Genomic DNA, 27753 nt, shown 5'->3' with positions numbered 1-27753 from the left:
TCAGCTCCATTCTTTATTATTTCAATCAGCAGAAAATCAATAATAATCACTTACATTCTTCAGGTAGCCTTTTCAAGCTAACATTATGCAAAAATATACTTTCTGAAATTATAAGGACACATATTGCTTGCAAGTATAAAAATCTCCCAAAAGATCGTACCAAAATACTGTTAACATCATACATGATTTAGCTTAGTAGTTTTTAAACATATTAAAGAGTCATTTCTGGTTAAAATTCAGACTTTGTAACGGTTCAAAGGAGGATTTCCTTTTACAAATTGAATCCATAAGCAATGAAACACACCACTACTTCATGTATTACACTGGATTTGCTGCTACAGTCTTACTTGGTCTGATATGAGCTGTTGGTATAGCTTTTGGTTGCTAATGTTAGAAAACTTTAGCAAAATATTGCTCTACAGTATAATAGATTATTATTAAGCTGATTTTCTGACTTTGCTCTACTTTTGCTGATGTGTTAGCCAGCATTTATCTCATTATTAGCACTGGGGCAACAGTGGTTACAGATTGCCGAAAGTTACACAGTCTCTCTTTTATGTAAATAACGGAGTAGAAAAGCAGCTTCAATACAAGATATGTGCACACACTGTAGATGCAAAACGATCACCTTCAACCACCATCTCAAATCTGTTCCAGTGGACTGTGGGACTAATATGTCCATTGCTCACACTGCAGCTAATATCGATGTGTTTTTGCAAGTTTAAATAGTCATTTTTGCAAATCCTATCTGAAAATCCCCAACACTGCAAGTCCAAGGGTGATCCAAGCCTTCTGCGGCACGACAGCTGATGCATCATCTATTTGTGAAAGGGTGTTGATCGTCTCAGTGTTTTTATTTGTATCTGGAATCATTTGCTCTGTAAACTGGTACGTTTTCACCACTTTGGTGTCGTCTTTCTCTTTGGAAACACACTCGTAGCCGCCATAGTTCTCGTGTGCCAAGGCAGGAATGAGGTGCAGGCAGTTAGACTGCATACAGTCCAGTTTGGGAATCAGTGTCACCATTGTACCCTTCAGGTGTTCAGGGGCCTCACATACAATTGATTTTGGCTCTGGGATGGGAATCTTAGTTGTCGTGATCCAATCCCTCAGCCACTCCAGGCTGCAGGAACATGTGAAGGGGTTGTTAAAAATCTGTAGGTGAGACATGGAGGAGAGAGCACTGAAGGTACCCTGCACAATGGTGATAAACTTGTTGTTGTTGATGCGCAGCGACCGTAGGTCTTTGAGAGTGGAAAAGGCGTCCTTTGGAAGGTTCACCATCTCATTGTTGTTCATTTTCAGAAGCTGCAGGGCTGTGAGGTTGTGCAGATCCTCCCAGGGAAAGTTCACGATTTTGTTGTAGCTGATGTCCAGGTTGCGTAGCTGGATCAGGGGGGCCAAGGAGTCGGTTTCTATTGTAACTATCTCATTGTGGGCCAGCCAGAGAGAGGAGACCTGTGTGATATTGATGAAGCTTTTACTTTTCAGTAATTTGATCTTGTTGGCAGAAAGGCTCACAGTGGTAACATTGGTGGGGAGACCCACTGGTACCACCAGCAGGTCTTTGTAAGCACAGTCAGCAAACTGGTGGGCAAATTTATCCTGGCAGCTGCAGAGCTCTGGACAGCACTGCACATTGCCAACCACAGTTGTCCACAAGGCAAGGAGCTGCAGGAGCCGTCTCGCCATTTTCTGCACCTGCAAGCATCAATTGTCAGACATTAACGGAAGGTCAAATTGTATCCAGACAATAACGCACTGTGGAAGCTTTTACATTCCATATCCACTCAAATATGTTTTATTGAGTAGGTTGTTTTTTAAAGGGGAATCAAAGCACGGTAATGCAGCTCAAAGTTGCATTACAAACTCGTAAAATGAAAGAAAGAAAAGAAAAACAACCCTATGAATACTGCTGTCATGCAATATGATTCAACGCATAACATGCAAAGTTTCCTGTTGTTTCACATGGTACATTAACCAATGCACTGCACTAAAAAGACATTTGTGGAAGTCCGAGCACGTTAGAAAAGCATAAATGCACATTTGCTGAGTGTCATATTTGCAGCAATTTCAGGGTCATGTGGTCTCTCCTGCTCTGAGCGCGTCTCCACAATACTGTGCGGACAAACTGGCGCTTTTTTGGTGATACATTAGATTTTTACAGTTAACAAATATCCATTTTATATCTTAAAGCTACTGGGGGGCGAACGGGAGAACTTGTTCGGACGCGTGTTCCACAAACATTTCACTGTCCAGTGCGCTGTCTTTCTTTCGATCCGTTGATCCATTTATTCCGTTTGCACATTGACACCATAACAGAACACCACAGGATACTTGACAGGACAAAACAACACCTTGAAACTCCACGCTGACACGCCACATTGACACGGTCAAAAACCGTTAGCTTTCCGTCCACACACCTGATTCTCATTACCAGGCACTTACCTATATGCACTTTTATGTCAATGTGCCACCCTGTGTTCAATGTCCGAACTGCATATATAAACCCACCCCGTGTTTCCCTCAAAGACAAAAGAAAACAACAAAACCACATTATGGCTCCAACAACTACTGAATCATCTTACCTTTCCAATTTTAAAGTCAATTCCTGTGTCTTATCAATCACTTCCCGGAGTTTACAATCCTCTTAAACAAGTTTAATGGCCGAAAAAATTCGAGTCCTCATATGTAGTGGATCCTTTCACATGACTTTTGCAGACGTGGACAGCGTTGATGAAGGGAGGTGGGGGGGACATTTTTTCCTGGTGAGTCGCTGTTGACTTCCGACGGCGCTTTTTTCCTCTCCAGCTGGTGTGGGATTCCATCTCTGTCCTCACTATTAAAGATACAGATGCTCCGGGTCCTCAGTCCTCAAAGAAAATTAGTAATTTAGGATCCAATGTTTAATTTATTACCCCGACCCAAGCCTAATCTTTGACCTCATTCAGGTTGGCTGCAGCCTATTGTCTTTAAATGTTTGAGTCATATGGATTCGTGTTACAGTCTGAGGAGACTTATTTCCTGTTCAAATACTGCCATCGTCTGGTGTTCTGCAGTGTGAACTCGGTGTCAGTTCAAACAACAAACCACTTGGCCACAGCGCGCGTGTATAATATACAATATCAAATTAGTGACGGATCTCAAGACTCAGCCTCTGCCTTCTGATGTTTATTTTAATTTCATATGTTTGACTTACTACAGGCTGAAATTATTTTTATTTAATTAGATCAGTATATCTGATGTATTGATGTGGGCAAAGTTTCATGGGAAGTGTAACTTTGACTGCGTTCTGTGTTACAGTATGTTGTTGTTAATCATTGTGATACGTTTGTTGTTCTCTGATATTGTAGAAACCACACACGCCAAGTGTCTTGTGGTGACTTTGAAAGATACTCTCTTGATTTGTTTAACTGAAGCCTCACATTAACTTCATGGACTCTGGAACAGAAAGGGAGAAATGATTATGGCAAGCTACAACAGTTTCAATGTATAAATAGGCTAGTGACTATTTTAAGACATATTTGGAAAAAGGGTTTAGGTTTAGGTTCAGTTTAGGGTAAGAAGGGTTTTTATAGTTAGTCAGACCTGTGAAACAACAGTGACCCCTCCTGTCAAAAGGCTGCAACTACAGGCAGAATCTGAATAACTCCTGTAAACATGCCACTCCTGTTTGACAACAGTCACCTCTAATGTCAGAATGTTGTAATTACAGACAACCTGCATAATAATTGCACAAATAACAACCCTGTAAATAAATTGTACAGTTTATTCTTAGAAATAGTGATCATATTTTGGATAATGTTAATTTTCTGTGTTATTTTCAGTTCTAAACCAGCTTCCAGGTTCCAGTCATGAACCATTATTTTGGTGTCCTTGCTTAAAACAAAGTTTTGTTCTCTTTTGTTTCTGTTCCAAGATTTCCTTATCTTTGGCGGTCCATCAGTATACTTTCCTTTTCCTGAGGCACAGCAGGAAAACATGGGGATGTAAATTGTGGTCTAGGTCCTCTGGGGCTCAAGGTCTATTTGGGCTCATATCAGATCACAGCAGAAGCATTGAAGCTCACGGTCACCGTATCTCACAGTTGAGACTGCAGTGTGGCACAATCCAGACTCAGAGGGGCTGTTTACAGTTTAGAGTTCTTGATACTCTCAGTGCTTCTTAAAGTAGGCTTACATAAAAACACATCGGTGATGCTACAGTAAACCATGTTGCCTCCAGTTTGAGCAAAGAGGGTCTGGATTGAATAAAACAAGGTGGCTCAAACAATGACTCATGTAGACCACAGATACATGAAATCACATGTTACATCTCCACCTTATACGAGTAAGCTTCTCAGCAGCCTACAGGTTAGATAGACTCTGGCACTGAGCTGTCAGGTCAGGTGTCGGGTCAGCTCCGGCTTAAGACAGATACTCCCTGATCTTCATCAAAGTGACCTGCCAGCAAGACGCATGTACTGGGGGAGGGGGGGGGGGGGGGGGCATCTGTAGTTATGTTGCGTCCTACACCACTGGAAACAAAGCAACAGTCTCTTTCTCAACTGTCAAAAGTCTGTGTTGTAACCTCAGATGAAAACAACTGACACAATTTATGGTGTTGGTGGAGTCTAATCCCACACATTTTATTTCACTTCATATGTTCCATGTGAAGTCATTGTAGTGTTGAAAGAAAACATGTTTTTTTAAACTAAGGACAATTACCCAACATATTAACAGCAGGGTTTGGTCACATGAAAACTAACACGCCTAGATGAGTGTGCTCCCTCCTTTCTGTTCTTGCCTCAGTAACAGAAAAAACACAGAAGTTTATTTTTGTTTCAGGTGTGGCAGAGTTAAGAGGTATTCAATATCTGAAAATGGAAATCAGATTTGACTGTACCATGTAGATGTCTTAATTAGATTTATTCTAGATCTGAGATGAAAGAAATACAAACAGCAGGAGAATTCTACCGAAGCTTTAAAACTACAATTACCTAATCTCAAAGAAAATCTGACAAGAATGCAGGATTTCCACTCGGATGGTTGTGGAGGAATGGCCAGAGAGATAACGTTTATTTGTGATTTTTTTTAACAAGATGTACTCACATCGTTGACGTCATTAGCAGGGTTGAGACCATGTTGAGGCTGTCGATCCAGGAATAAGACCGTTTAAGCTGAAGATCCTTGGTTGTTGATACTGTGATCAGGCTGCCTGTGTTTTATTGCAGGGTGTCACGTCACGAAGGCATGACCTACTAGGGAAGAATAAATTATTCTCTCAAAACCACTTACGAGTGGAAGAGAAGTACAACTCCTGGTTAATGTCAGCTCCATTCTTTATTATTTCAATCAGCAGGAAATCAATAATAATCACTTACATTCTTCAGGTAGCCTTTTCAAGCTAACATTATGCAAAAATATACTATTTTTGAAATTATAAGGACACATATTGCTTGCAAGTATTAAAATCTCCAGTGTGAAACCCAAAAGACCGTACCAAAATAGTGTTAACGTCATAAATAATTTAGCTGAGTAGTTTTTAAACATATTAAAGAATAATTTATTTCGTTATTAGCACTGGGGCAACAGTGGTTACAGATTGCCAAAAGTTACACAGTCTCTTTTTTATGTAAATAACGGAGTAGAAAAGCAGCTTCAATACAAGATATGTGCACACACTGTAGATGCAAAACGATCACCTTCAACCACCATCTCAAATCTGTTCCAGTGGACAGTTTAACAAGATACCAAAGTCGGATATTTTCTGCTCTGCGGCAAAACAGTTCTCATTGCATTTTCCAAATGCCTCGCTGACCACATGACTGAACAAAACAGGGAAACTCAGGGAGGGTCCCTGGCTGCCTCCACCCTTCCATAAACACTCTGATATCAACATTTGTTTCTGACCTCAACGTGCACACACTACTACTACCACACACACTTGCTTGTACTGGGCTGTCTGTCGCTCTCTGAACAGAAGCTTTTGCACTCATGATCACAACTTTTTAAAGGTGTGCTTTGGTTTGGACTAAACCCTTGTTCAAATAAATTCCTTCAGATTACTTCTTACATTTTCCCTTTTTCCCCTCGTCTTAAAATAAATGAACAAAGTGCTCACTCAATGAAACATTGCAGTAGTTAATGAAGGATGTTGCGGTGACTAACTGATCATCAGCTGATCCAAAACAAACACTGTGAGCTTTGCTGTTTGCTTCTGACCAGTTAGGCTGCTTTCTTCCTCCATCACACCAACCACATCCTGTTCTGGTTTCACTTTGTAAAATAAACTTGGCTACAGCATGTTCCTGTAGGCTTGAAAATCTAACTGTTCTGCCAAACACAGCTACATGTCGGCTTGCACAAATAAGGTTTTGTGTTCACTAGGAAGTATTCCTGCTGCCTGCGTCCTGGCCTGAGAGCAACGGCAAGGACAAAGGTCTTGAGGATGTTTATGCCACATTTTCATACATGAGGTCTGGACCAACTGAAAATATTCTCAAAATGAAGGGAGTGTTTGTCATTTTTGCAAATCCTATGTGAAAATCCCCAACACTGCAAGTCCAAGGGTGATCCAAGCCTTCTGCGGCACGACAGCTGATGCATAATTTATTTTTGAAAGGTTGTTGATCGTCTCAGTGTTTTTATTTGTATTTGGAAACATTTGCTCTGTAAGCTGATACGTCTTCACCACTTTGGTGTAGTCTTTCTCTTTGGAAACACACTCGTAGTCGCCATAGTTCTCGTGTGCCATGGCAGGGATGAGGTGCAGGCAGTTAGACTGCATTTGGAGACAAGGGCTGCTCTGGCCTCCATGCTCCCAGGTGTAGACAGCATGGTAGGAGTCTATAGGACATGACAGATAGAAAGGGACACTAAGGGGGACCGAGTGAGTTGTCCCCAAATACACTGGTGATGGTGAAGCTGTCTCCCGTTTGGTCCGGTTTACTAGTTTTTCTTCTACAAGAATAAAAAGAAGAGAAAATAGAGATGTGACCAAAGGTTTTTGAGCCCTTATCAGGTTTATATGAATAACAGTCTCATCTTTAGTTACCTTCTTGTGATGCAGGACATAGATTTATGTTCCCATCAATGATATTTTGAATGCAGCCACTGAAAAAAAACAAAAAAAAAAACACATGTTCCAATGAGTGCATTTCGTTGTGAGAGATGAGTGACTTTGACGTTGCCCCGATGATCTGTTTTGTGTTGGAAAGAGGTTGATTTTTTTTCTCATCTTTGCATCAACATTTATTCTTATATTTGGCAGAAAGGTCATATTCAGATGAGCATGCAGAGAGCAGCTATGTCAGTGTTGTTAACTTGTTAGTTGTTGGTATGAACACTTTCCACACCTTACACACTCCACAGTCGGGGTGCATCCAGACTTTGTCCAGGCACAGTACGGGTCCCGGGCCAGAACACAATCTGCACAGGACTTGTTGTACTCCTGACACCTCTGGAGGTCCATGATAGAAATTCTCTCTGGAAAACCCACCACTAACTTTTTCTGTGCACAGGGAGACACACAAATAATTTCACTTTAAACCATTGATAGACCAAGCATTGATAGATTTTTGGGCCCTTTGGGTTGATGAGAGCCGGAAAACGGAACTAAAGCATTGAAGTTGCAGACCGGCAAACCAAAACAGTGAGCTTAAAGATATTGAAATGCTCTGTAGAGCTGAAGGAATGTGTAAAGTGAAACTATAATTATTATTCTGTATTACAAGCGATCCCTTCCATATTACACATAATCATTTAATCTATAATATTGATTAGTGCAGCATAAACAAAACATTTTAAAAAGGCATTATAAATACCTTTTTGGAGACAAGCTTCATTGATTTTATGGTTGAATAGCTGGGGAGTTGTGTTTCAGAGATGATGAAAGGTTCTGACCCGGACTCCAAGACTTTATGGATTGTCCCTGAATCTGTTGGAACGGCACACAAACAGCATTTTGTAGCGTTGTTATTTTGGGAGTGATGCTGTATTTTTAGCCCATTGTTCCTCGCAGAGATTACAGACGGTCCATGATTAGAACACAGATCAACAGGAAAACACACAAGGCACGAATAGCTAAACAAAGTACGGAAAACCAGGTACATCGTATTTCCTCCCAACCTGAACATACCAGTAGCCAGAAGCAGAACGTTATACATGTGCTGGTCTGCTGCCTGGACGCGGTCCACAGCTATCTTGGTGTAGTTGTTGCTGCTTATATAAAATGGAGCTGTATAATGCACGGAGTGAACCCAGTCAGTCATTTCTGGGTAATCCTTCACCATATTGACAGTGGCCAGTGGCAGGGTCCTGCTGTTTTTTACACACTAAAAAAAATAGATGGACACAAAGCTGTTGTTTCATTCATAAGTAGTTTGTATGCTGTAGGAAAGAGAGAACGTAAACCGAATGTCTGTAGGAGACTCGGGTAAAGCAACTCTTAACGTATACAATACAGAAGGCATCCGAAGTTGTATAAAAACAAGTAAGACAAACATTTGCTCAAGCTATAAACTGAATATGGCAACAAGTCAACCTCCTTTAAGGAACTCACTGGGTCAGAAAACTCTTTACTAACACGAGAGGAAATTCTGAAATGTATCCATGTTTGTGGGGCCTCTTTAGTTCCTCAGCTACAGGGTTGAACTTAAATAGACTTCATGTAAAAAAACTACAATGTCAATCTACAGATGGAAACACTGAAGCACATCTGCTGGAGATAAGTATTACAGACACACATTTTCCACGTCGCCACCCACTTATGTAACATGCTTGTGTGTTTTTTGTTTTTTTAACTACAGTCTGGAACATCTGATAGATAGGCCTATACGCCTATAACAAAAATAAAACCCTTAGAGGAAGTATTTTGTCTCTGCACATCAACTTAGCAACAAAACAAATGGTTACCGTTCCTGGCCTTGGTTTTGGGACATCTTTGTTGTAGCCCTTGAAAGTCGAGTTCTCAAATATTTCCTCAATCATTCCTATTGAATAGATGCACACTGCTGTGGAGTTCCTAGAAGAGCAATAAGATAACCGAAGTTAGGATGCAAATGACAGTTGTTATCTGTATTTCAGTGGTGGTGGTCAGGGTTATGATTTTGTCCCATTGCCTGATGCTGTTGGTTTTTTTGCAGAAGATATTTCATTAAAATTCATTCAAACCTTTATACAAGCCTCCATCAAGTTATTTTTTACCATCTTTTTAAAGTATATCTCTTTTGTGAGTCACCCTACTTTACAAAGTGCAATACCAAATTGCTGCTAATGTGAGACTAGACTGACCACTCATCTTATGGGACTAATCACGATGAATGGACCCTCGCATAAGGGGGTAGAAATATTAAATTAGGTTACCTATGGGGCAGTCTAATGTTTTTGATAAATAGACAGACAGACAGACAAAGAGACAGAGAGGCCAGGATTAGTTTTGTTGAAGTGACAGCTATTTTGTGTTGCCCTGTCAGCATGTTCCTGCTGATAATAAAGGAAGGGAAAGTGTCTAACCAGCTGCTTGTGAAGAGCGTGAAAAGGGCGTAGACTCGGGTGTCTCTCCAATCCTCAGCATGCATCACATAAATGTCTTGGAGACGGTTGAAATAGAGCGACTCTTCTGGAATCCCGCAGACAAGCCGAGCCTTGAGGAAAGATGTCCACATGTTCTGGAAGAATCGTTTTGATCCACCTTCATCTACCTGCAAAACGACACCAATAAATGACACCAGGAAGACGGTCTTTCACTTTTCTTACAGACTAAAATTCATCAACTAATTGTTATTTGATAGGACTGTCTTTACTTGGACCATGAACCCTGGAATGAAACACCTAACCGCTGTTAGGGCAAGTCTTGTTTTGCACAAATGTCAAATAACAAGGGTGTTGAAAAGTTTGTATTTCACCATAATAATAGCATGCCGCGTTAGTTAATTGAGATAGAAGAAGCCTGATTTGTTAGTGCAGGTATAGTGGAAATGAGACACGTACCGCAGGATATCACTCTGCTATCTCCCTTTGTTTTTTTTAAAGTAAATACTTAATTTCCTGCCAGGTTTTTGACAGCCTGCGCTTGTCAGTGTGGTCAGCGAATTGACAGCCTGCGCTTTCAATATGAGCATATCAGTACATCATACTCTCCTCATAAAACTACTGTAAATAGTGGCTGACCTTAACCGTTCAACATTAAACAAACTGATTTGACAGATGGTGGCCTTTCTACTCCTTTATTGGGCAAATTCAGGAGGGGTTACTGTGGGAGACACAGCAATAAAACTAAAACACTGACGTTAAACTCTGCTGAGGTCTCCAACAACTCAGTGTCTGTTTATTCTAATAGAAGCTAGAAGAAGAAATAGATTATGCTTGTGGGAATATCTTGCAAAATATAGATGTATGCACTACATTAAAACACACCATGTGAATGATCCTTTTCCATTCATATGTAAAGTCAAAGTTTATCCTCGAACTTGGGAACAACAATTGACAAAATAATCTTCTTGTGCTTTCGATCATATTACACGGCCTCATCAATATTTCATATTCTTAGCATCAAAGCCCTGCTAGCTCCCCCCAAAGGCCATGCTTGTCTTTTCATCCTAACTAGACCAAAGCAGGTTGAACTAAGGCTGGATGGACTGATACCTAATATTGACGCAATCAATACTCAGTCTTGTTTTGAATATAAATTCTAGCATAGATAGAACTGAAGACAATTTGGGTAATTTGCTGAAGCAGTCTAGTGAGAGATGAGAGCTTCACTGACGTAAGCGTTGTCCACTTCAGTGTCCAGCGTACCTTACAAACTCTGGCAACCCTCGATATCCAGGGGTCAGCTTCCGGATTCTGATCGGAGTTCTTTTCACGGAAAAATATGTAGATTTTTTCGTTGTCAGGGTCTTCCCTCTGCTTCACCCAGGAAGCAGAGATGAATGTGGGCTCTGTGAGAGGAGGACATGTTTACCAAACTGTTTACAGCAGGCCTAAAGTGCCGTGCCAGCAGATAATATCTGATGACAAAGCTTGGCATGTGAGACCAACACAAGAGACAATGAAAGGGCACTGAAGAGTGGGAATAAAGACTGAACAGTTTCAGGACAAAGTGATACTATTCAGGTGTAGTATGAAGGAATATTAATTCTTGCTGATTTTCCCTGTGTGTGGGATCTTATATTTATCCTCCGTTACAAATAAACTTCAGTCATTAACCCACCTGAGACCCAGTTGTCATACATCCAGACATTAGTTCTGCTGCCGGCTTTTCTTCTGAACTGTAACGAACTTCCATCAGTATCCAAAGGCGCCGCTGAATATAGCTCCCCCTCTAAAGATAGCGGAGAGAAATCATGTGAAAACGAGCAAAGATGTTCAATTATTGAGTGTAGTTACGGTAAGTGAAAGTGCACTGGTTCTCCAACTCTGCTACCACACATGACGTGATGCGGTTGCATAAGTCTGCAGCCCCCAGTCACATTTTTAAACCTTATAAAACATGGGCTACTATATGGGTGTGCATGTTGCTGTATTCAACATACCTGCTGTGAGGGATATAGAGTTATGTGTGTAAACAAATGGAGAGATGCCCGTCCCCTCATAACTCTCCACTATTTCATGAGACTGGTTGTTCACTGAAGAAAACTGTAGAACCACAGAAAGTCAAAAGAATGTTGTCATAGTTAGTTGTGATGGTGTAACATATCGAGACAACAGCCACCCAACACCCTACTGAAATCACAGACAGGGTGCTAATTAAAGTTGAATGAGAACCATAGACGTTCCACAAAAAAAGCTCCGTGCTTTAATTAGCTGGGCATTCATGTTGCCAGTAAAGTTAACCAGAAACTATAACTGGAGTATGACAAACAGAAGTGATATGAACTGGAACATATGCAGCGATTCATGCAAACACTCACAAACTTCCAACACTGCGGTCTGTGTCCATTTGTTCCACAGACAAACAGGCTGTCCTGAAACTTCTCAATCACAGTGATGACATTTTCACATTGGCCCTACAAGAACAGAAGCTATTATTACCAAGTCATCACACAGAACTAAATATGCTTTTCATTTCAAAAATCTATTATTTTGCAAATTTGTTAAGCAGTCATTTCTGATCACATGAATCTCTATTTACTGACCTCTTGGCACTGTTGATGCTCCAGGGTTTTCAAAGGAAATTTCTGCAGGGGGGGACGCATTGATGAACAAATTCACAAAGTTTTCACTTAAGGATAGTTTTAAATGAGACATTACAAAATGAAAATTTACATTTCAAACAATACCGTCTCACTTACTTATTATTAAAGCATGACAGTTGCACTCTGCCCAAAAACAGGTGTTTTGGGCGGGGACATGTTTGAAATAGCTGAACGATGGATATAAACGAAACATCGGAAACACATGTTATGTTTTCTTTCTTATGCTTTCTCAGGCAAAAAAAAATCACTCAAATTACTTATTTTGTAGCTTCAGCTGCTTCTGGCAAAAATCAATTAGTGTAAAATGGAGATATGTCTGTCTTATGGTCAGAAACAAACCATTTTTGCTTTAGTTTCTTGAAAAACATTCAACAACCATCAGCCCACTTTTATATGTCATCAGGGTCTGTTTGTGTCAACCAGCAGCAGCTCCTTCTGCCTTACAGCTGCATGTTATAGCTGGCTTTGAAAGGATATAATTCCCAGTGGGCCTGCCAGACAGACTCCTAACAATGCGTCTGTGACAACCATCTGCTAAAGAGTCTAAGTATGGCCTCAGCTGCATCACAGACGTCACCGTCACCAACCACACACACAGAGATCCGGCTCAGAACCCATCAATAAGATATTAGATGAAGAGTATACAGGAAGTAAATGTACTGCAGGTGATCAAATAAACCAAATAAACAGATCAATTCAAAATATAGAAGTTCAGACACACCCACCTCTATAACATGATAGTCATCCACATCAAGTTTCAGCACAAAATCTGTCCCTCCGACATACATCTGCTCAGAGTCTCCATGATAGAAGAACACGCTGTGATTCTGATATATTTGGTATTCAAATCCACCACTGTTTGTATCTGAGGGAGTAAAACATCACATTGTCATATTGTCATTGTCACATACAGCCTTTGACATGGAGGGATGTGAAGGTCAGACTGAACCATATTAATAATTGTATCGTCGTGCACTGGCATTAAAAGTTACCTCATCGCGTCTCATCTGGTTATTCCCTTTGGAGAGTAAAATAGGGTCATCTAAACTGAACTACATTTTACTCTTAGCGGGTTTAAGAGGGATTTGAGGATTAACTTTGTATCTGACTCTTCTAACCATCTACACTAATTTGGTGACTGACATTGAATTTCCTGATTACGTCTGAAACATTGCATTCGTAGCGGTGAAAAAGCGAAACGTGAACGTACCTTTGCTTAGAAGTCTGGGATTATTTTTGGATCCAAGAGTCGGTAAAGTAAGGACGAGTTGAAAATCCCCAGCAAGAAAAATATAACTGAAAACAAATCGCAACATTTTGCGCCTTAGATGGTTAACATACTTATTTGTGCATGAACCGTCCTCAATCCTTCTTCCGTCTAATGACGACCTGGGAAAAGACACAGGTGCCCTCTCGCTCACCAGCCGGGAAGCTGAAAGCCAATAACCTTAGTATCCGCCCACACTTCCCGAATAGCACAACTGCTATATGAGCGGCTGTGACATGCGGTGGTGGGCGGGGCGGGTCGGGTGTCGATTTGATGTGATGTCGGTTATATTGAGGGAGAAAGACAAACTAAAATGAAAATCAAACGAGAGACAAAGAACGCATTTTCCATCTAAATGCAAATCTGCAACAATAAGAACCACAGCCAAAAAAACAAAAACATATTGATGAGACTGAAATAATATCTGATTGCTCCCTTGACATAAAGAGCAGGTACAGTTGCAGACTGAGTAGTTTATGGTGGTCCAGCTCTGATGTAAGTGTCATTACCGTAACTATTTATTATCCAGATTGATTGTGTAAATGGAAGGGAACCCTCCCTGCCTTGGAAATCGGACTCTGTTTTCTGGATCTACTAACTCATCTGAAACATACCACACTGACACATACACACTTTTCCACTGTGCATAACATTCCTTCCCCAGGTTTCCCCTCAATAAGTATATATAAACATCAGCAAAGAGTTGCAGGTGCTATGCATCCTCTTTCGTTCACAGTACATATAAACTCCTGCAAGGGTATATGCACGGTGGAAAGGATCTGTCCAGAATTGTAAATCTAACTTGCTTTTGCCCAGGTTTGTCTTACAACAAATTCCTTTTTTTATTTAAAACTGTATCTGTGAGCTGAACCATGCAGGCACGCTCAACAACGCATATGGTACAATACAATTGGTGTTTGTAATGAAAAAGAACTGCCCGACATCCAACATCAGGACCATCAACTTGTGTGTCTGAAGGAGCCCACTGTCGTCCAATCAGATGTGAGGAAGCAGAACGTACTTCCGGTTCAGTTCTTCCGCGTACTGCTGCTCAGCTGACCGACCGCTGACAGCCATGGTAAACACGTCCAACAGTCGGATTCTTTAACACTAGTTAACTTATTTAGAAGCCGGTTTTTACAAGACATGTTAGTTGCGTGATTTATAAATGTTTTAGGTAACGTTGATCGTTAACTTCAACGCTATCGGTGTTTAGACCCGGCTTTTAGGAAGCTAACGTTAGCAGGCTAAGCTAGTTAGTAACTTTCAATGATGGATATCTAACGTCGATGTAACTGTTAAATGCTCTCGTTACAGTGTTTAAGGGCTGACTTTTGTTACAGAACAGTAAACAATGTGCATGTGATGTCTTGTCTGTTTTAGCGGTTTCGTTTCTGTGGAGATTTGGACTGTCCAGACTGGGTACTGGCCGAAATAAGCACATTAGCCAAGATTGTGAGTACTTATCAGGGTCAATATTGCGATTTTCAGGCTCAGTTTATGGTGTTTTTTTGTAATACTGATACTTGTGTCTTCTGCCTTTCTAACACAACAGTCAAGTGTCAAAATGAAACTACTCTGTGCTCAAGTGCTGAAGGATTTGCTCGGGGATGGCATTGATGTAAGCATTTTAACACATTTCCACATAATCATTTACCTCACATTATATTCACAATTCACTCACTGATACGAGCTATCTTCTCTCTTTTTCAGTATGATAAGGTTACAAAGCTTACTGCAGATGCAAAGTTTGGTAAGTCTCCCTCATACTGCAGATCTTTTACTAATTGAAGGGTAATGTACAAGCACTACAGTATAGAAATACTCCATTACAAATAAAGGGCCTACATTACAAATATGTCAAATAAGTATTTCTAGATAATTGAATAAACAGACTTTAAATACTGCTTGGGGGGCTAAATCTACAACAATGCATCATGTTTTACAAGCCCATCATATGTTTTGTGTGCAAAACCTTAATTGGCAGACTGATTAGTAGAATTTACAAGTAAAACAACGTGAATTATAATAGAGCATTAAATAATGTACCAGCACTGCAAAATTATTCCTGATCAGAGTACTTGAGTTAATGTACTTAATTATGTTCCTCTGCTGCTGGTACTGCATTTAAATATAACTCGTATACTTAAACACATAAGCCTATGAATCTGTCATACTTGCATTGCATTTCTTTGCTATTAAATGTTCATTCATGACATCAATCTGTCTTGCAGAGAGCGGAGACATCAAAGCTAGTGTGGCAGTGCTCCGCTTCATTTTCTCCAGTGCAGCGAAGCATGATGTTGACAGTGAGTCCCTGTCCAGTGAGCTGCAGCAGCTCGGTCTGCCTAAAGGTAAATCCACTGTGGTTCCCCATGTTTGCTATAAAAATGATGATTATATAATCTGTTGTCACACATGGACAGACTACTTTCCATACTTTATTTTTTGTGCCAAGAGTAAGGATGGACTGGTTGTTTTATTTCAGGGGTAATGTTTGCATTAAGTGGAGCCCTTTGGGCAGATACCCGGGGCTCCTACACAACCAAGGACTCCTGAATACAGAGTTAGATATTCGTAAGATGTGCAGATTTGCACTTCTACAAACAGACAGGTCCACGATCACAGCCTATAATGTCATTAGTGGAGCATATTGCATTGCATAATTGGATATTGTGGAACTAAATATGATAAAACACTGCAGTCAGCTATAAAACAATCACAATTGACTCTCCAGCTGCTTGAGATGGTGTTTTTTCAAATGTTGTGATCCAATTTATTTTAAAGATATTAACTGCTTTACTTTTCGCTGCAATGGATCGGTTACTTCTGTATTAATGTGTGAAAAGGCTTAAATGTGATTATGCATTATAAAATTAATCTTGACTTTACTATTCATTTCACACAAATTCATTATTTTAGAACACACGACGGGTCTCTGCAAATCATATGAAGACAAGCACTCCGCGCTGCAAGGCAAACTAAGAGAGACAAGTCTGAGATGTAAGTAATTCTGTCTGCCTCGTCCTCTTTTACAAGAGGAAGACAAAAATAACTGATGATGAGAGCTGTTCTCTGTGAGGCTGCTGACGGAGAGATTGGCTCTAATTCTGACCTGTAATGAATTTCAGTGGGCCGACTGGACGCTGTGTCCTGGCGCGTCGACTACACGCTGAGCTCCAGTGAACTGAGGGAGGTGAATGAACCAATTATTCAGCTTAAACTGCAGACACAAGGAGCAGAGTCAGGCTCAACAGAGACGACTGTTGTTTCGGTTTCTGCTGACAAGTTCAGAGTCTTGCTTGCAGGTTAGTTCTGCATCATGTCAAATTGCAGATATTTTCTCAAAGTACGTCCATTTTCAAACAGTTTTATTGGCCAGAATTGTTTTGTGATGAATCTTTTTCCTCTGTGTGTTTCTACAGAGCTCAAACAAGCCCAGACTAGGATGAATGCACTACAATGAAGAGTGGACAGTAAAGTCAGACCAGATGTAATAATGCTGTTAAAAAGTGCCATACCTATCTTTGATATGAATGTTGTCATTTGTATTGACTGATAATTAATTGTATTTTTCTACCACATTAGTTATAATAATTGGTTGAAATATGACCAGACTGAATGGACCATTTTTGTAAAATATTGTATATTGGTTCACACATTTTGATTTGAATTGTTTATAATTTGTGTTTTGTAAAAATAAAATGTGTCATATTTGTATCATTACCGGTTTCCGCAAAGCTGACATATCCCACCATGCATCGGGGCTGTACTGTTAGCTCTTATGTTTGCTTAAAAATGCATCCAATGAATTGAAAACAGCGAGAGAAAAAAACTGATTTGGATGAAAAACACGTGCGATGACTATAAATAACGAGCGTGCGTGAGAGCATGGAGATTACGCGATATTTACGGACAGTCTATGATTCTTGCTTGTGTTACACTTCTTATACAGTCTATGGTTGCACAACATGGTGGTAATTTGGGAAAAGAGGATAGTCTGGTCCACAATCCAGCATAGTAGGTGGCGGTAATGCACATGACGCTGGTTGCCAGCCGCCATGAAACCGAAGAAGAAGAAGAAGAAGAAGAAGAAGCATGTTTGATAACACGCATGTTGTGAACGCGTGCAGACATGCAGAGAGTAGAGGAACCCGACGAACTCCCTCGGTTATGTCACGGTAGTTTAAGTCTTTGAAAGAGACTAGTTTATTAACGGCTCTGTCTATTTCCTGTTTTGGGGTAAGTTGTTTTGCTCTTTGATGTTCCTCGCAGCTCAATAAAAACGCCCCTTTTTCAGAGCGTGTTTAGTTTATTTTTTTATTATGTGGCGGTGGAGTGATGTTCTTTGTGTAGTCCGTGTGCATAGAGGCCAAGACTTTAAATTGAGGTCACAAGTCCATCCAACACACACTCCTCCACTCTTTGACATTAAAGATTATAAACCAAGGTCTTTGGGGCTTTTTTTCAGAGGCACTTCGATTTTTTTATTTTCTATTCATTCAGTTAACTGTTCCTTTATGTCTGTATATTTTATTTCCCTACACACACACGTCCTCAATGTCCATTACAGGTAGCTACAGCTCTTGATGTTATGCTTTGTGGTGCCACGTTATTCTTTGCAGATCAGCTTCATTTGTTCGAGCAAAATGCCTGAGGGACCAGAGCTCCACCTGGCAAGCCTTTACGTGAACAACATGTGCGCAGGAGTGGTGTTCACTGGAGCAGTCAGAAAATCTGAAGTCAGCAAGAATCCTGATGTGCCCTTCACCTGTGAGGCCTATCGCATCACTGCCGCTTCCAGAGGGAAGGAAGTGAAGCTCACGCTGACGCCCATGAAGAGTGATGATTCAAAAAAGAGAGTGAAGGCAGGACAAGCAGACCAGCCCATGGACATAGTCTTTCGCTTTGGGATGTCGGGCTATTTCCGCTTCACCACAGAGGATGAGCTTCCCAAACATGCCCATCTGCGTTTTTATTCCAAAGAGGAGCCCTGCAGAGTGCTGAGCTATGTGGATGCACGCAGGTTTGGCAGCTGGCATCCCGATGGGAAGTGGCAGCCTGACAGAGGGCCTTGCATCATGTTTGAGTACGAAAGCTTCAGGTTGGTAATGCTGAGACTGTTACTCAAGTCACCTGCTCAATCAAAGTATCACTGTCACACTGACCAGTTAATATCTTTGCAGGGAGAATATAGTGTCACACCTGTCGGACCGTGCCTTTGACAGGCCCATCTGTGAAGTTCTGCTCAATCAGAAGTACTTCAACGGTATCGGGAACTACCTGAGGGCTGAAATCCTTTTCAGGTGATGAACCTCACACAGCCCTCAGAACTACTCAAATGACACATTATACAGTTACGTGTTAGGAAAGCACCGATACTGACCTCATTAAGTGGATTGGGTATCAGCCATGACATGACAATCCATTTTTAATATAGGCCTGTCAATTATTTTTATTCTGGAATCATTTCCCATGCAAATGTCATCCTCAAATAACTTCTTTGTCAATGTCATCAGTGTTTCCTCCAGCAGCTACATTTATTCAGACATAGAGATGTGAAATTTGTTAAAAAGGTATTTTGTAATTGACAGATAACCTGAGTTGAGTAATCAGAATAAGCATTAGAAGAGAAAATGTTGGATCGGTGCATCCCTAATCATGATAACAGTATTTACTAATTTACAGGGAGACATCAAATATTACTACAGATGTTCTCAAATGGCCAGTTTGCACCTGTAGTAACCTGCTAGGTGTGACTAGTGGCTACGAAGAACAGAAAGTGAGAGAAAGCAGGCACATAGAAAGCCTGGTACAGAGAGACATTGACTAACAGTCAGTTTAAAAAGAAACATAACAAGATTAGCAAGAAGGCAACAGGGAGTAGCTTTGCTTTAGTGCTTTAGTACAATGATTCACGAAGCAAGGTCACACTAGAAAGACTACGAAAAGGTTTCTTTTGTCTCTAGTGTTTTTCCTGTGAGGTTCTAGTTTGAAGAAAAAGTCAGATTCTATGTTTTGAATTGTTCACTGAAGCAGAACCGGCTCTCATGAGACTCAAGGTCTGTTTACTTGCAGATATGAAAAGAATGGCTTTCTTTCACTTTCTTGTATCCAGCATACTGATTCTGACGCACTTTGAAAACAAAGGAGCCTTTCTGTTTTACAACAGAATGGGTCTTAAGTGGTTCATCTTTTTTTAGGTTGAACATCCCACCCTTCGTGTCCGCCAGGACCGTGTTGGAAGGCCTGCAGTCAGAAGATGTATTTGAAAACAAGAAGCCTTTGAAAAATGAGATCAAAGACACAAAGGTGAAAGAGCCCCAGACAGTAACTCACTTTCTTCAGATCATTAAACACTCAACATTGACCGCTTTACATTTTCTAACAGTGCCTCTTTCTTTCTTCTGTACACAAGACCGCAGACGGCGATAAACAGAAACACGGGAAAGGGGAGACGGGTGACCTGCTCAGACTGTGTCATATGGTACCTCTAGAGGTGGTGAACCAAGGTTGGTCACTTTGTTTGAAAGACTAATTCATAATGATTTCATTCAGAGATTAACACATTGAATTTCCTGTGAAATTACTGTTTTTGACACATTTTGTTTTCTTAGGTGGGAAGGGCTACGATCCCCAGAAGGCGGACTACTCTGACTTTCAGGCATGGCTGCAGTGTTACTATGTGGATGGAATGACATCTATACGGGACCACAATGGCAGAACTATGTGGTTCAAAGTGAGTCAATAGGAAAACCCTGTATTTTAAACTCTGGCACGGAGTTTCACATGTCACTGACACTAATACGTACTCTTCTCATTTTAGGGAGATCCAGGCCCCATGGCACCTAAAGGTACTTTGAATGCATAAAACTGAGAACTTCAGCTGGAATGTATCTGAGAATAGTCGATGAATAAAGTGATTTGTATTTTTTTTTCACACAATAGATTCAAAGGCACCTAAGGCCAAAAAGAGAGCCAAGAAAGAAGATGACCACGATTACACAGAAGAGAAAAAGGTCATAAGTAAATTTTTTATTTTGCTTTAGGTAATGAACTCCACAGATGTAACTCTAAACACAAGTTTGATTTCATTAGGTGGCCAGCAACGCATCAAAGAAGAACGTGGTGAAACAGGAAGCTGTGACCAAAACACCAAAGAAAGAAAAGGATGCACGTTCAAAGGAAGCTGTATCCAAGAGAAGAAAGACCGAAAAGCCCCGAGAAGTAAACGCACCTCAACATGAAAAGAGACCAACTGCACGTAGGAAGAAAGACAGCAGTGCAGAACCAACTACAGGTGAGCTCATGAAATTCTCTCAAAATGATAAAAAAACAACCTACTGGAGAGAAACCTCAACAGAATTCTAATCTCATAGTCGTCCTTGTTGCAGGTCCACAGAGGCGGAGCGAGAGAGCGACCAGGCAGAACAGCAAATAAAAAGAAAGGAGGCACTACTGTATGGGATGTATGTTTTTACACTGACAAATAGTTTTTAATAAAACGTGTTTTTACATAAGTTCTGAAACGTTTTTATTGATTTGATGCAAAGTAATTACTTCATTTTTGTCACATTGTCATCCACAAGTAGCTCAAACTGATGCCTTCCATCTAAAGTATCCTAATAAACTGCATCACCAGAGGATACATTTTATAGAATTTAATTAGTTTCTACGCTTAGGATTTACAATTTGTGACGACCCTGAGGTTTGGTTACAAGCTGCATCTTTTACAAGATGAGGAGAAGTGACACAATTTGGAAGGGGCTGAAGTTCACAGTGACTCCCTCTGACGTAATGCGAGCTGGCTGGATGGGGTATTGTCTCTCCAGGAAATCACAACTGAAATGCAAACAATGAAGTTTTGTTCTTAGTAGACAATACAACAATAAAGATGCCAGAGTGAATGCTGTAAAAATATATGCTGTAAAAATATAAATACTCACTGCCAGGCTTCCCTGACTGGGAGGGTGGTGCAGAGAGTTGCAGTCACGCTGCTCCCATGTGACTCATAGAGTCGGACCACAAGTGCGCCTTTCCTGTCCTCAGCCTGTCACGGGAAACACCGTAAACCACCATTAGTGGGCTGAGTGGATTAAGTCAAGCCAGGTCAAGCATCTTAGCACCTAATGGGATACCTGTTTAATGGTCTCAAGGATGACTGCTGCAGTGCTGACGGAAAAGGCACTCCAGGGCTCGGTGTCAGCAGTGCACTGGATTGACTTTAAAGGGAAGTTGAGGTTGTACGCACACTGGATGACAGAGGCATCTTGGAAAGATCCTGTATTTAAACACAAACATTATATCACAAGGTCCACGGTGAGAGATTTAAGGTTTAATGAGAACAGTTCAATCCTACCTGTGTGTGGCATGACTGCATAGGTGAAATGATGAGTCCCCATGTCAGCATTGACATCTGGTGCCTTAGGTGCCCTCAGTCTATGACAGAGACGTATACTGTTAGATGCAGGGATTATTTAAATGAGGTGAAACTGAATTGTATATGAACAGTGGGAAACCTCACAGGGACAGCGTCATGGTGTTCTTGTGGACTGAATAGCCATATTTGCAGTCATTCAGCAGTGCAACCCCAAAGTTGTGCTCAGACAAATCGGCCCATTTGTGACCCCAAACCTGAGAAGGGAAGCCATGATGAAAAAACGACAGCATTGCTGACATCTTTTGTCTTTAAGTTGAACATCATCCTACTCATACAGTTCATTCCAGTGTTGTACCTCAAATCTGGCCCAGTCCCATGAAGTGTTCCTGTGTGTGGGTCTCTGCAGATGGCCAAACTGGATCTCATATGTAGCATTGGGGCTGCGTACTTGCACTGGGAATTCCACCTTAAGAAACTTGTGTGACTCAGCCCACTCCACCTGAAATTGGAGGATGCAACACTGGGTATCTCGTGGGTTTTGAGGAATCGGTCAACTGTTGGCTCAGTGATTCTCCCGATATCATAAACGTTATACCTCTGTGTTGAATGTGATGTAAGGACACATGGCGTCCATGACTATCTCCTGCTTTATAGTGCTCTTGTCACTGATCCTGAGTGTGAAGCTGACACTGCCTCGGAGCCCACCTGAGGACACCACATGAGGAGGCTGCACCACCTCCAGAACCGGCTTCCTATAGGGTCAATCCAGCAGTTAGGTTCTTGTTATTCATACACCTGCAAATACTGTAATGTGTATTCAGATGGCAAAAGATGTATGCAACAGGAATGACACCTCGTCTGCAGATGGTAGTCCATTACATCCCAAGCATCCCAGTACAGAGGGACATCATCAAACATGACAAACTGGTTCCCATGACAGCTGTCAGAGATGGCTTCTCTAAAAACCAACCAAGTGGTGAGACAGATGTTATTATTCAGTGTATAATCAGTAGTAGAAAATGTGGCCACGTGGTCCTACAGCACCTCTTAGCATTGATCAAATACAGCGACGCCAAAGTGCCATCTTTGTTTACGACAGTCTGTAAAATCCCGTTCTCCATGAGGATAGTGCCGTCGGCCTGTACATTACACACCTCAGTAAGCCAAATTAAATTACAACATAGCTAAAATAATTAAAGTCCTATATATATATATATATAAAGTACATACTTGAGAAGTGACAGAGACTGGAGCCACAGGCTGCGTGTCTTTGACGGGGGTCAAGCCGATGCTGGGAACTCTCACCAGAGCTGCAGTACAACAGATACCACAGAGCATCAAATATGCAGTTGTACTTTGTAAGGCAACAACATAAATATTGTAAATATATAAACGTACCCAGACCAGGTCTACCAGCGCCATCTTGAATCTGGATGACTTCATGGCGCTCCCATGGCAGAGAGTTGAACACACCAGTGGAGTTGCCTTTTGACCCCAGGGCTCCAAAGGCTTCATGCAGCAGTGCAGCGCCATCCCTGCGGATATCTGATACACAGCACGACATTCTTTTTACTTTGGAAAGCAATATATGAATATGGCTGTGGTTTCAATGGACATCAACCTGTACCTTCATAATACCTGAGTGCATCCTCCACCACCATCTCTATACAGCTGCCGGGAATCACGTCATGGAATTGATTTAGAAGAAGCAGCCTGAAAGGGAAACATCAAAGAAACTATTGTCACACTGCAACAACAGAGGCCATTCATTTATTAATCATCAAACTTCAATGTCTGGACCTCCAGAGCTCCTGCAGTTTTTCCACAGGATACTGAAAAGTCCTGTTCCGACACAGCGCCAAGCTGCTGGCTATCTCAATGTCATGAAGCAGCGCCTCACACTGCCGGTTCCCCCGTTTAATCTGGAAGAGAAAATAACAACACTTTATCAAACAGTACAAACATGATCTAATATTCCTTTTATTGCATTTATTAATTTATATTTCCTGGAAAAGTACAACCATTTTCCTCCCACTTGTGTGCGTCTCTCTTAAATTGTAAGGTGTTACAGGTAATCATGCCTCCATATATGCCTGTGTATCTGCCTTTACTTATTTATATATATTTATAAATTTACATTTATATTAAGCAATCATGACTATTAGTATGAATGGCTAGATGTAACAATCCAAGTAAATCCTGCATGTAAATAATCTATGCTATATCCCGCACCACCCAGTGAATATTTACATAATCTATAGTTGCATTATGCATATTGTTTTTGATATCGTTTTTCTTTTCTAGCCTATTTGTGTTCGGATATTTTTTCCTTTAGTTTAGTATTCGCAAAGTGTCCTTTTAAAAGCTCTCGTTCTACCTGAGCCTGTGTGGTGTAGGTGCCGTTGTGCAGCTCAAGGAAGAGCTCTCCGGTCCAAGTACAAAGCAGAGCGGAGTCGGCCTGAAGCTGAGAGAAGAGCTCGTCAGGACTAGAAGTCTGGACCCTGAGAAACACACAAGAATTAGACATGGAAGTGGCCAATGATGTCACTGGTTACACCTTTGTTATTCATTCTGACTAAAACATGATTGTAATGACTAATATTGTAGAACCACATCATAGTGACATCAGTAAATATCACTCATATCCTTTGACGTGTAACAAGCTTGGAGGAGTCCACTGCCTACGTGCCGGCAAACCCTATTACAGAAATCCCACAGTGCAGGAAAAGACATAAACTCATGACTAATTTACTCCTATGATGTTCTTCTGCCTAATTTTTGGGCTTGGTTGTTGTTACTGACGAGTGTTGAGTTTAAAGTGTGGGACAGGAACTGACTTGGGAAGTCCATCTGTGTCCTGGACCCGGTGCAGTCTGTCTAGCATCAACTGTGTGGGACCACCGCCTCCATCGCCAAAACCAAACAACACTGCACTGTGGTTAGCTCTTCCTTTGTCTTTGTTATTCTTCACTGTGTCCATCAGCTGTGGGCAGAAATGTAAGCTTTGTGAGGATTGTGAATATTCTCGTCACAGACTCAACATTCACCATGTTATGTGTACCAAAAACTCACTTCTTCAACCTTGCCCTTCATTATATAGGAATTTCCTGGTGGGAAGTGGGTTAAAACCTTGGAGCCATCCAGACCTTCCCAGAAAAATGTGTTGTGCTTAAGAAAAGAGAAATATAAACTGAAAATAAAAACTTAACAATCCAATATTTGTGTTTTTAAAATCAGCCAGTACCAACTTACGGGAAAGGTGTTGACCAGGTTCCAGCTGAGCTTCTGTGTCAAGAAATTGGAAATGCCAGAGCCCTGCATTATCTGAGGAAGCTGGGCAGAGTAGCCAAAGGTGTCCGGAAGCCAGAACTAAAGAACCGGAAAAGGTAATTATAGTATGCATATGTGATGAAAAAGTGGTCACAAACGTAGCAGGTTAAGAAAACATTTGTTTGTGAATCCCTACCTCTTTGCAATGGATCCCAAACTCGTGGTTAAAGAAGCGCTGGCCTTCCAGGAACTGCCGGACCATGGACTCACCTGAGGGCAGATTGCCATCCTGACAGGCAAACATGTAATTAATAAATCTTAACTTAGGATATGATGTTCATAAAAAAAATAGCAAAATGGCAGCAGCCCCTTTAATATAATTGAATTCATAACATACATGAAATGTGATTAATTTGCAAGATTAGGTTTACCATTTCCACCCATGTTCCTCCAACTGGAATGAATCGTCCTTTCTTAACGTAATGCTGGATCTGGGAGAAGAGTCCCGGGTACCAGCTCTTTACCCACTGGAACTGCTGGGCCTGAACAAAAAAAAAAAAAGAAGGTCAAAACTAAAGAGGGACGCTCATATTTGTAAAACCGTTATGGCTCATACAAAACTGTGTTAGTGGAGAAATACCTGAGAGCAAGTAAAAACAAAGTCTGGGTTCTTCTCCATCAAACGGATCACGGTCACCCAGCTTCGGCCACATTTGCGAATGGTCTCTTCGTAGGGCCATAGCCAAGCTGCAGATACAGAAATTTAGAAATATGAACCAACTTGACAAAAATATTGGAAGGTTTTATGCGCATTTTCTATTCGTTTCTACTCGGGCAGAGTATCGTGTGTCTTTACTATTGTTTGGAGACCACGGATACGGAATAAAAATATACTTTTCTACAAAACTTTTCCCTTTCAGCAAAATAAGCTAAACACAAGCTGCCAGAGAAAATATATAATGTAAAACATTGTCAAAATTATTATTTAAATCTGTAAATATCGAATCACTGTTAGTAAATTCAACTACAAATCTGACCAGGCATACGACGCCAGGTTTTCTTCATCGTTTTCCATTCTCATAAGGACACATTTTAGACATTAGACTGAGACCTGAGTCTATGTGACAGTGACCCATCGCATGAGCAGTGTGCTGGCTGTCCCCGTTCCGCTGGCTGAAGAAGGTGTGGGCCAGACTGTGAGCTTTGGAGAAAGAGCTGGGATCAGAGGGGTCGCAGAGGTTCACCATCTCATTGACAGTGAAGAGTGCCTGGTAGCCTCGTTGCTCTCCCTCTCCGAGTTCCTGTGAAGGAAGAGAAAAGTCAACGTTCATTAAACTTCCAACTAAAGTAAAGTAACGTGCATCGTTTTGTGTGACTTCACCTTCACGATGTCAATCAGCATCTCAAAATCAGTGAGCAGCTCCCGTACATCGCGGTTGAATACCACCAGCTCAGCCTTCTGGACAGAGAACTTCCTGTTTGGATCTGGGGCTGCAATCATGGACCCTTGACCGGCTCCAAAAAGCCCATTACAGGCCACCTCCACATAAAGGGTGACACTAAAGAACAAGAGAAAATATTGTTAGATATGAAGTTGGTTACAGAAGCAGCGATGAACTCATGTTTGAGTAACTGACCTGTGTGGCTCCTCATCTCTCAGACAGTCTGACAGGATGTAACTCGTCTTCTCACCCTCTTTGGTCAGGCCCTACACATGTCACAAGGAAATCTTGTCATGCGTTTGCACAGAATTTTGGCCCTTTGATCTAGCCTGACTGCTACATTACCTGAACTGGCTGTTCATCTCTCCAGACCATTGCTTCTCCATCGCTTTCCCACAGAAGATGAACCTCTTTCCCTCTCCATGACTCTGGGATTGTCAGGGTCACCTTAAACCAGCAAGTCCACCACCTACAGCAAGCATCATGCTTGGTTTATTGCCAAGATCAGGGGGAATAAAAAAAAAGATCTGCGGGTGATACAAATCTGAAAATTGTACTTACGTGGGTCCAAAGGTATCACCGACTTTATGAGGTGCAAAGGTCTGCTGAAAGGCCTCTGTGAATGTGATCCGTTTTGAGGACAAGAAGGAGGTGAGGGACTCCAGCGGGCAGGAGTCTCCATAGAGCCTGCACAGAATAATTATTCAAAAAGTCAAAATCACAACATGAATGAACGTGATATTATTAAACAATTCTCTGTCTACAACAGAAACAAAACAGAAACATGTTTGGTCTGCTGCACTCAAGCACTTCAGTCCATTGTAGTAGACGTCAATGCAGCTGCGTGTAACGATGCCTTACCGTCCTCTCAGGTTGCAGTCCGTGAAGTAAATATCAGAGATGAATTTCTCTGCTCTCTCGAGGAGAGTGCGCCTGTTTTTTAGCACAGGCTGGCGATACATCACGAAACCGACATGCAGCTTTACAGTCGACAGCGAGCACCCGAATCTAGAAGACCCGGAAGTAAAACGTAATGTTATTGTACTTCATATAACCAGCCACTAGATGGCACTCCTGTTTCTTCCTTTCATGGGTCAGGAAAAGGATGCAATTGTGCAAAGTGTCACCAATGGGCATCTTTTATTTGCTTTTAAAGGGTCAAATAGCTGGAATCATGTAAAACAGATCTTTATATTTTCAATTTGGGCTTTGTGAA

General features: G+C 41.2%; 5 protein-coding genes across 8 annotated transcripts; 2 read left to right on the top strand and 3 right to left on the bottom strand.

Moving 5' to 3' along the window:
• LOC142948031 (immunoglobulin superfamily containing leucine-rich repeat protein 2-like) lies at positions 1 to 2982 on the bottom strand. The gene is made up of 2 exons (XM_076089911.1): positions 2589 to 2982; positions 1 to 1701 (listed from the first exon to the last, which is right to left on the bottom strand). Exon 2 carries the CDS (start codon positions 1690 to 1692, stop codon positions 745 to 747), a length of 948 nt encoding a protein of 315 aa, XP_075946026.1. The 5' UTR covers positions 1693 to 1701; positions 2589 to 2982; the 3' UTR covers positions 1 to 744.
• Positions 2983 to 5308: 2326 nt separating this feature from the next.
• sema7a (semaphorin 7A (JohnMiltonHagen blood group)) lies at positions 5309 to 13522 on the bottom strand. The gene is made up of 14 exons (XM_076089910.1): positions 13389 to 13522; positions 12904 to 13043; positions 12119 to 12160; positions 11894 to 11989; positions 11516 to 11618; positions 11194 to 11304; positions 10779 to 10921; positions 9495 to 9682; positions 8895 to 9003; positions 8119 to 8314; positions 7805 to 7917; positions 7337 to 7491; positions 7036 to 7094; positions 5309 to 6941 (listed from the first exon to the last, which is right to left on the bottom strand). The coding sequence occupies exons 1-14, from the start codon at positions 13492 to 13494 to the stop codon at positions 6517 to 6519; spliced, it is 1986 nt and encodes a 661-aa protein (XP_075946025.1). The 5' UTR covers positions 13495 to 13522; the 3' UTR covers positions 5309 to 6516.
• A 914-nt stretch (positions 13523 to 14436) lies between these two features.
• commd4 (COMM domain containing 4) lies at positions 14437 to 17171 on the top strand. Of its 2 annotated transcripts, none has more exons than XM_076089156.1 (8): positions 14437 to 14523; positions 14829 to 14900; positions 15001 to 15066; positions 15159 to 15198; positions 15680 to 15799; positions 16368 to 16448; positions 16577 to 16641; positions 16871 to 17171. In XM_076089156.1, exons 1-8 carry the CDS (start codon positions 14521 to 14523, stop codon positions 16895 to 16897), a joined length of 474 nt encoding a protein of 157 aa, XP_075945271.1. In that variant the 5' UTR covers positions 14437 to 14520; the 3' UTR covers positions 16898 to 17171. The 2 variants fall into 2 exon arrangements, with proteins under 2 accessions (XP_075945271.1, XP_075945270.1); XM_076089155.1 differs by having other exon boundaries at positions 14439 to 14523; positions 16577 to 16753.
• A 130-nt stretch (positions 17172 to 17301) lies between these two features.
• On the top strand, positions 17302 to 20965 carry neil1 (nei-like DNA glycosylase 1). Of its 3 annotated transcripts, none has more exons than XM_076089154.1 (9): positions 17302 to 17687; positions 18071 to 18549; positions 18632 to 18751; positions 19649 to 19757; positions 19864 to 19957; positions 20063 to 20184; positions 20272 to 20299; positions 20394 to 20464; positions 20544 to 20965. In XM_076089154.1, the coding sequence occupies exons 2-9, from the start codon at positions 18095 to 18097 to the stop codon at positions 20814 to 20816; spliced, it is 1272 nt and encodes a 423-aa protein (XP_075945269.1). In that variant the 5' UTR covers positions 17302 to 17687; positions 18071 to 18094; the 3' UTR covers positions 20817 to 20965. The 3 variants fall into 3 exon arrangements, with proteins under 3 accessions (XP_075945269.1, XP_075945268.1, XP_075945267.1); XM_076089153.1 differs by having other exon boundaries at positions 17318 to 18549; positions 20544 to 20745; positions 20840 to 20965; XM_076089152.1 differs by having other exon boundaries at positions 17318 to 18549.
• man2c1 (mannosidase, alpha, class 2C, member 1) lies at positions 20466 to 27553 on the bottom strand. Its single transcript, XM_076089151.1, has 26 exons — positions 27399 to 27553; positions 27099 to 27224; positions 26883 to 27006; positions 26733 to 26803; positions 26477 to 26654; positions 26207 to 26396; positions 25736 to 25842; positions 25527 to 25637; positions 25292 to 25384; positions 25078 to 25194; positions 24898 to 24993; positions 24663 to 24808; positions 24203 to 24326; positions 23626 to 23747; positions 23453 to 23538; positions 23224 to 23370; positions 23056 to 23135; positions 22870 to 22964; positions 22679 to 22783; positions 22421 to 22577; positions 22181 to 22324; positions 21970 to 22079; positions 21805 to 21884; positions 21584 to 21726; positions 21392 to 21495; positions 20466 to 21287 (listed from the first exon to the last, which is right to left on the bottom strand). The coding sequence occupies exons 1-26, from the start codon at positions 27497 to 27499 to the stop codon at positions 21176 to 21178; spliced, it is 3069 nt and encodes a 1022-aa protein (XP_075945266.1). The 5' UTR covers positions 27500 to 27553; the 3' UTR covers positions 20466 to 21175.
• Positions 27554 to 27753: the final 200 nt, after the last annotated feature.

The sequence above is a fragment of the Anarhichas minor genome, unplaced genomic scaffold (genome assembly GCF_050575085.1).
Source record: "Anarhichas minor isolate MPS153535 unplaced genomic scaffold, ASM5057508v1 ptg000011l, whole genome shotgun sequence".
Taxonomy (NCBI): Eukaryota; Metazoa; Chordata; class Actinopteri; order Perciformes; family Anarhichadidae; genus Anarhichas; species Anarhichas minor.
The sequence above is the reverse complement of the archived record's forward strand: the minus strand, read 5'-3'. Positions and strand labels throughout refer to the sequence as shown.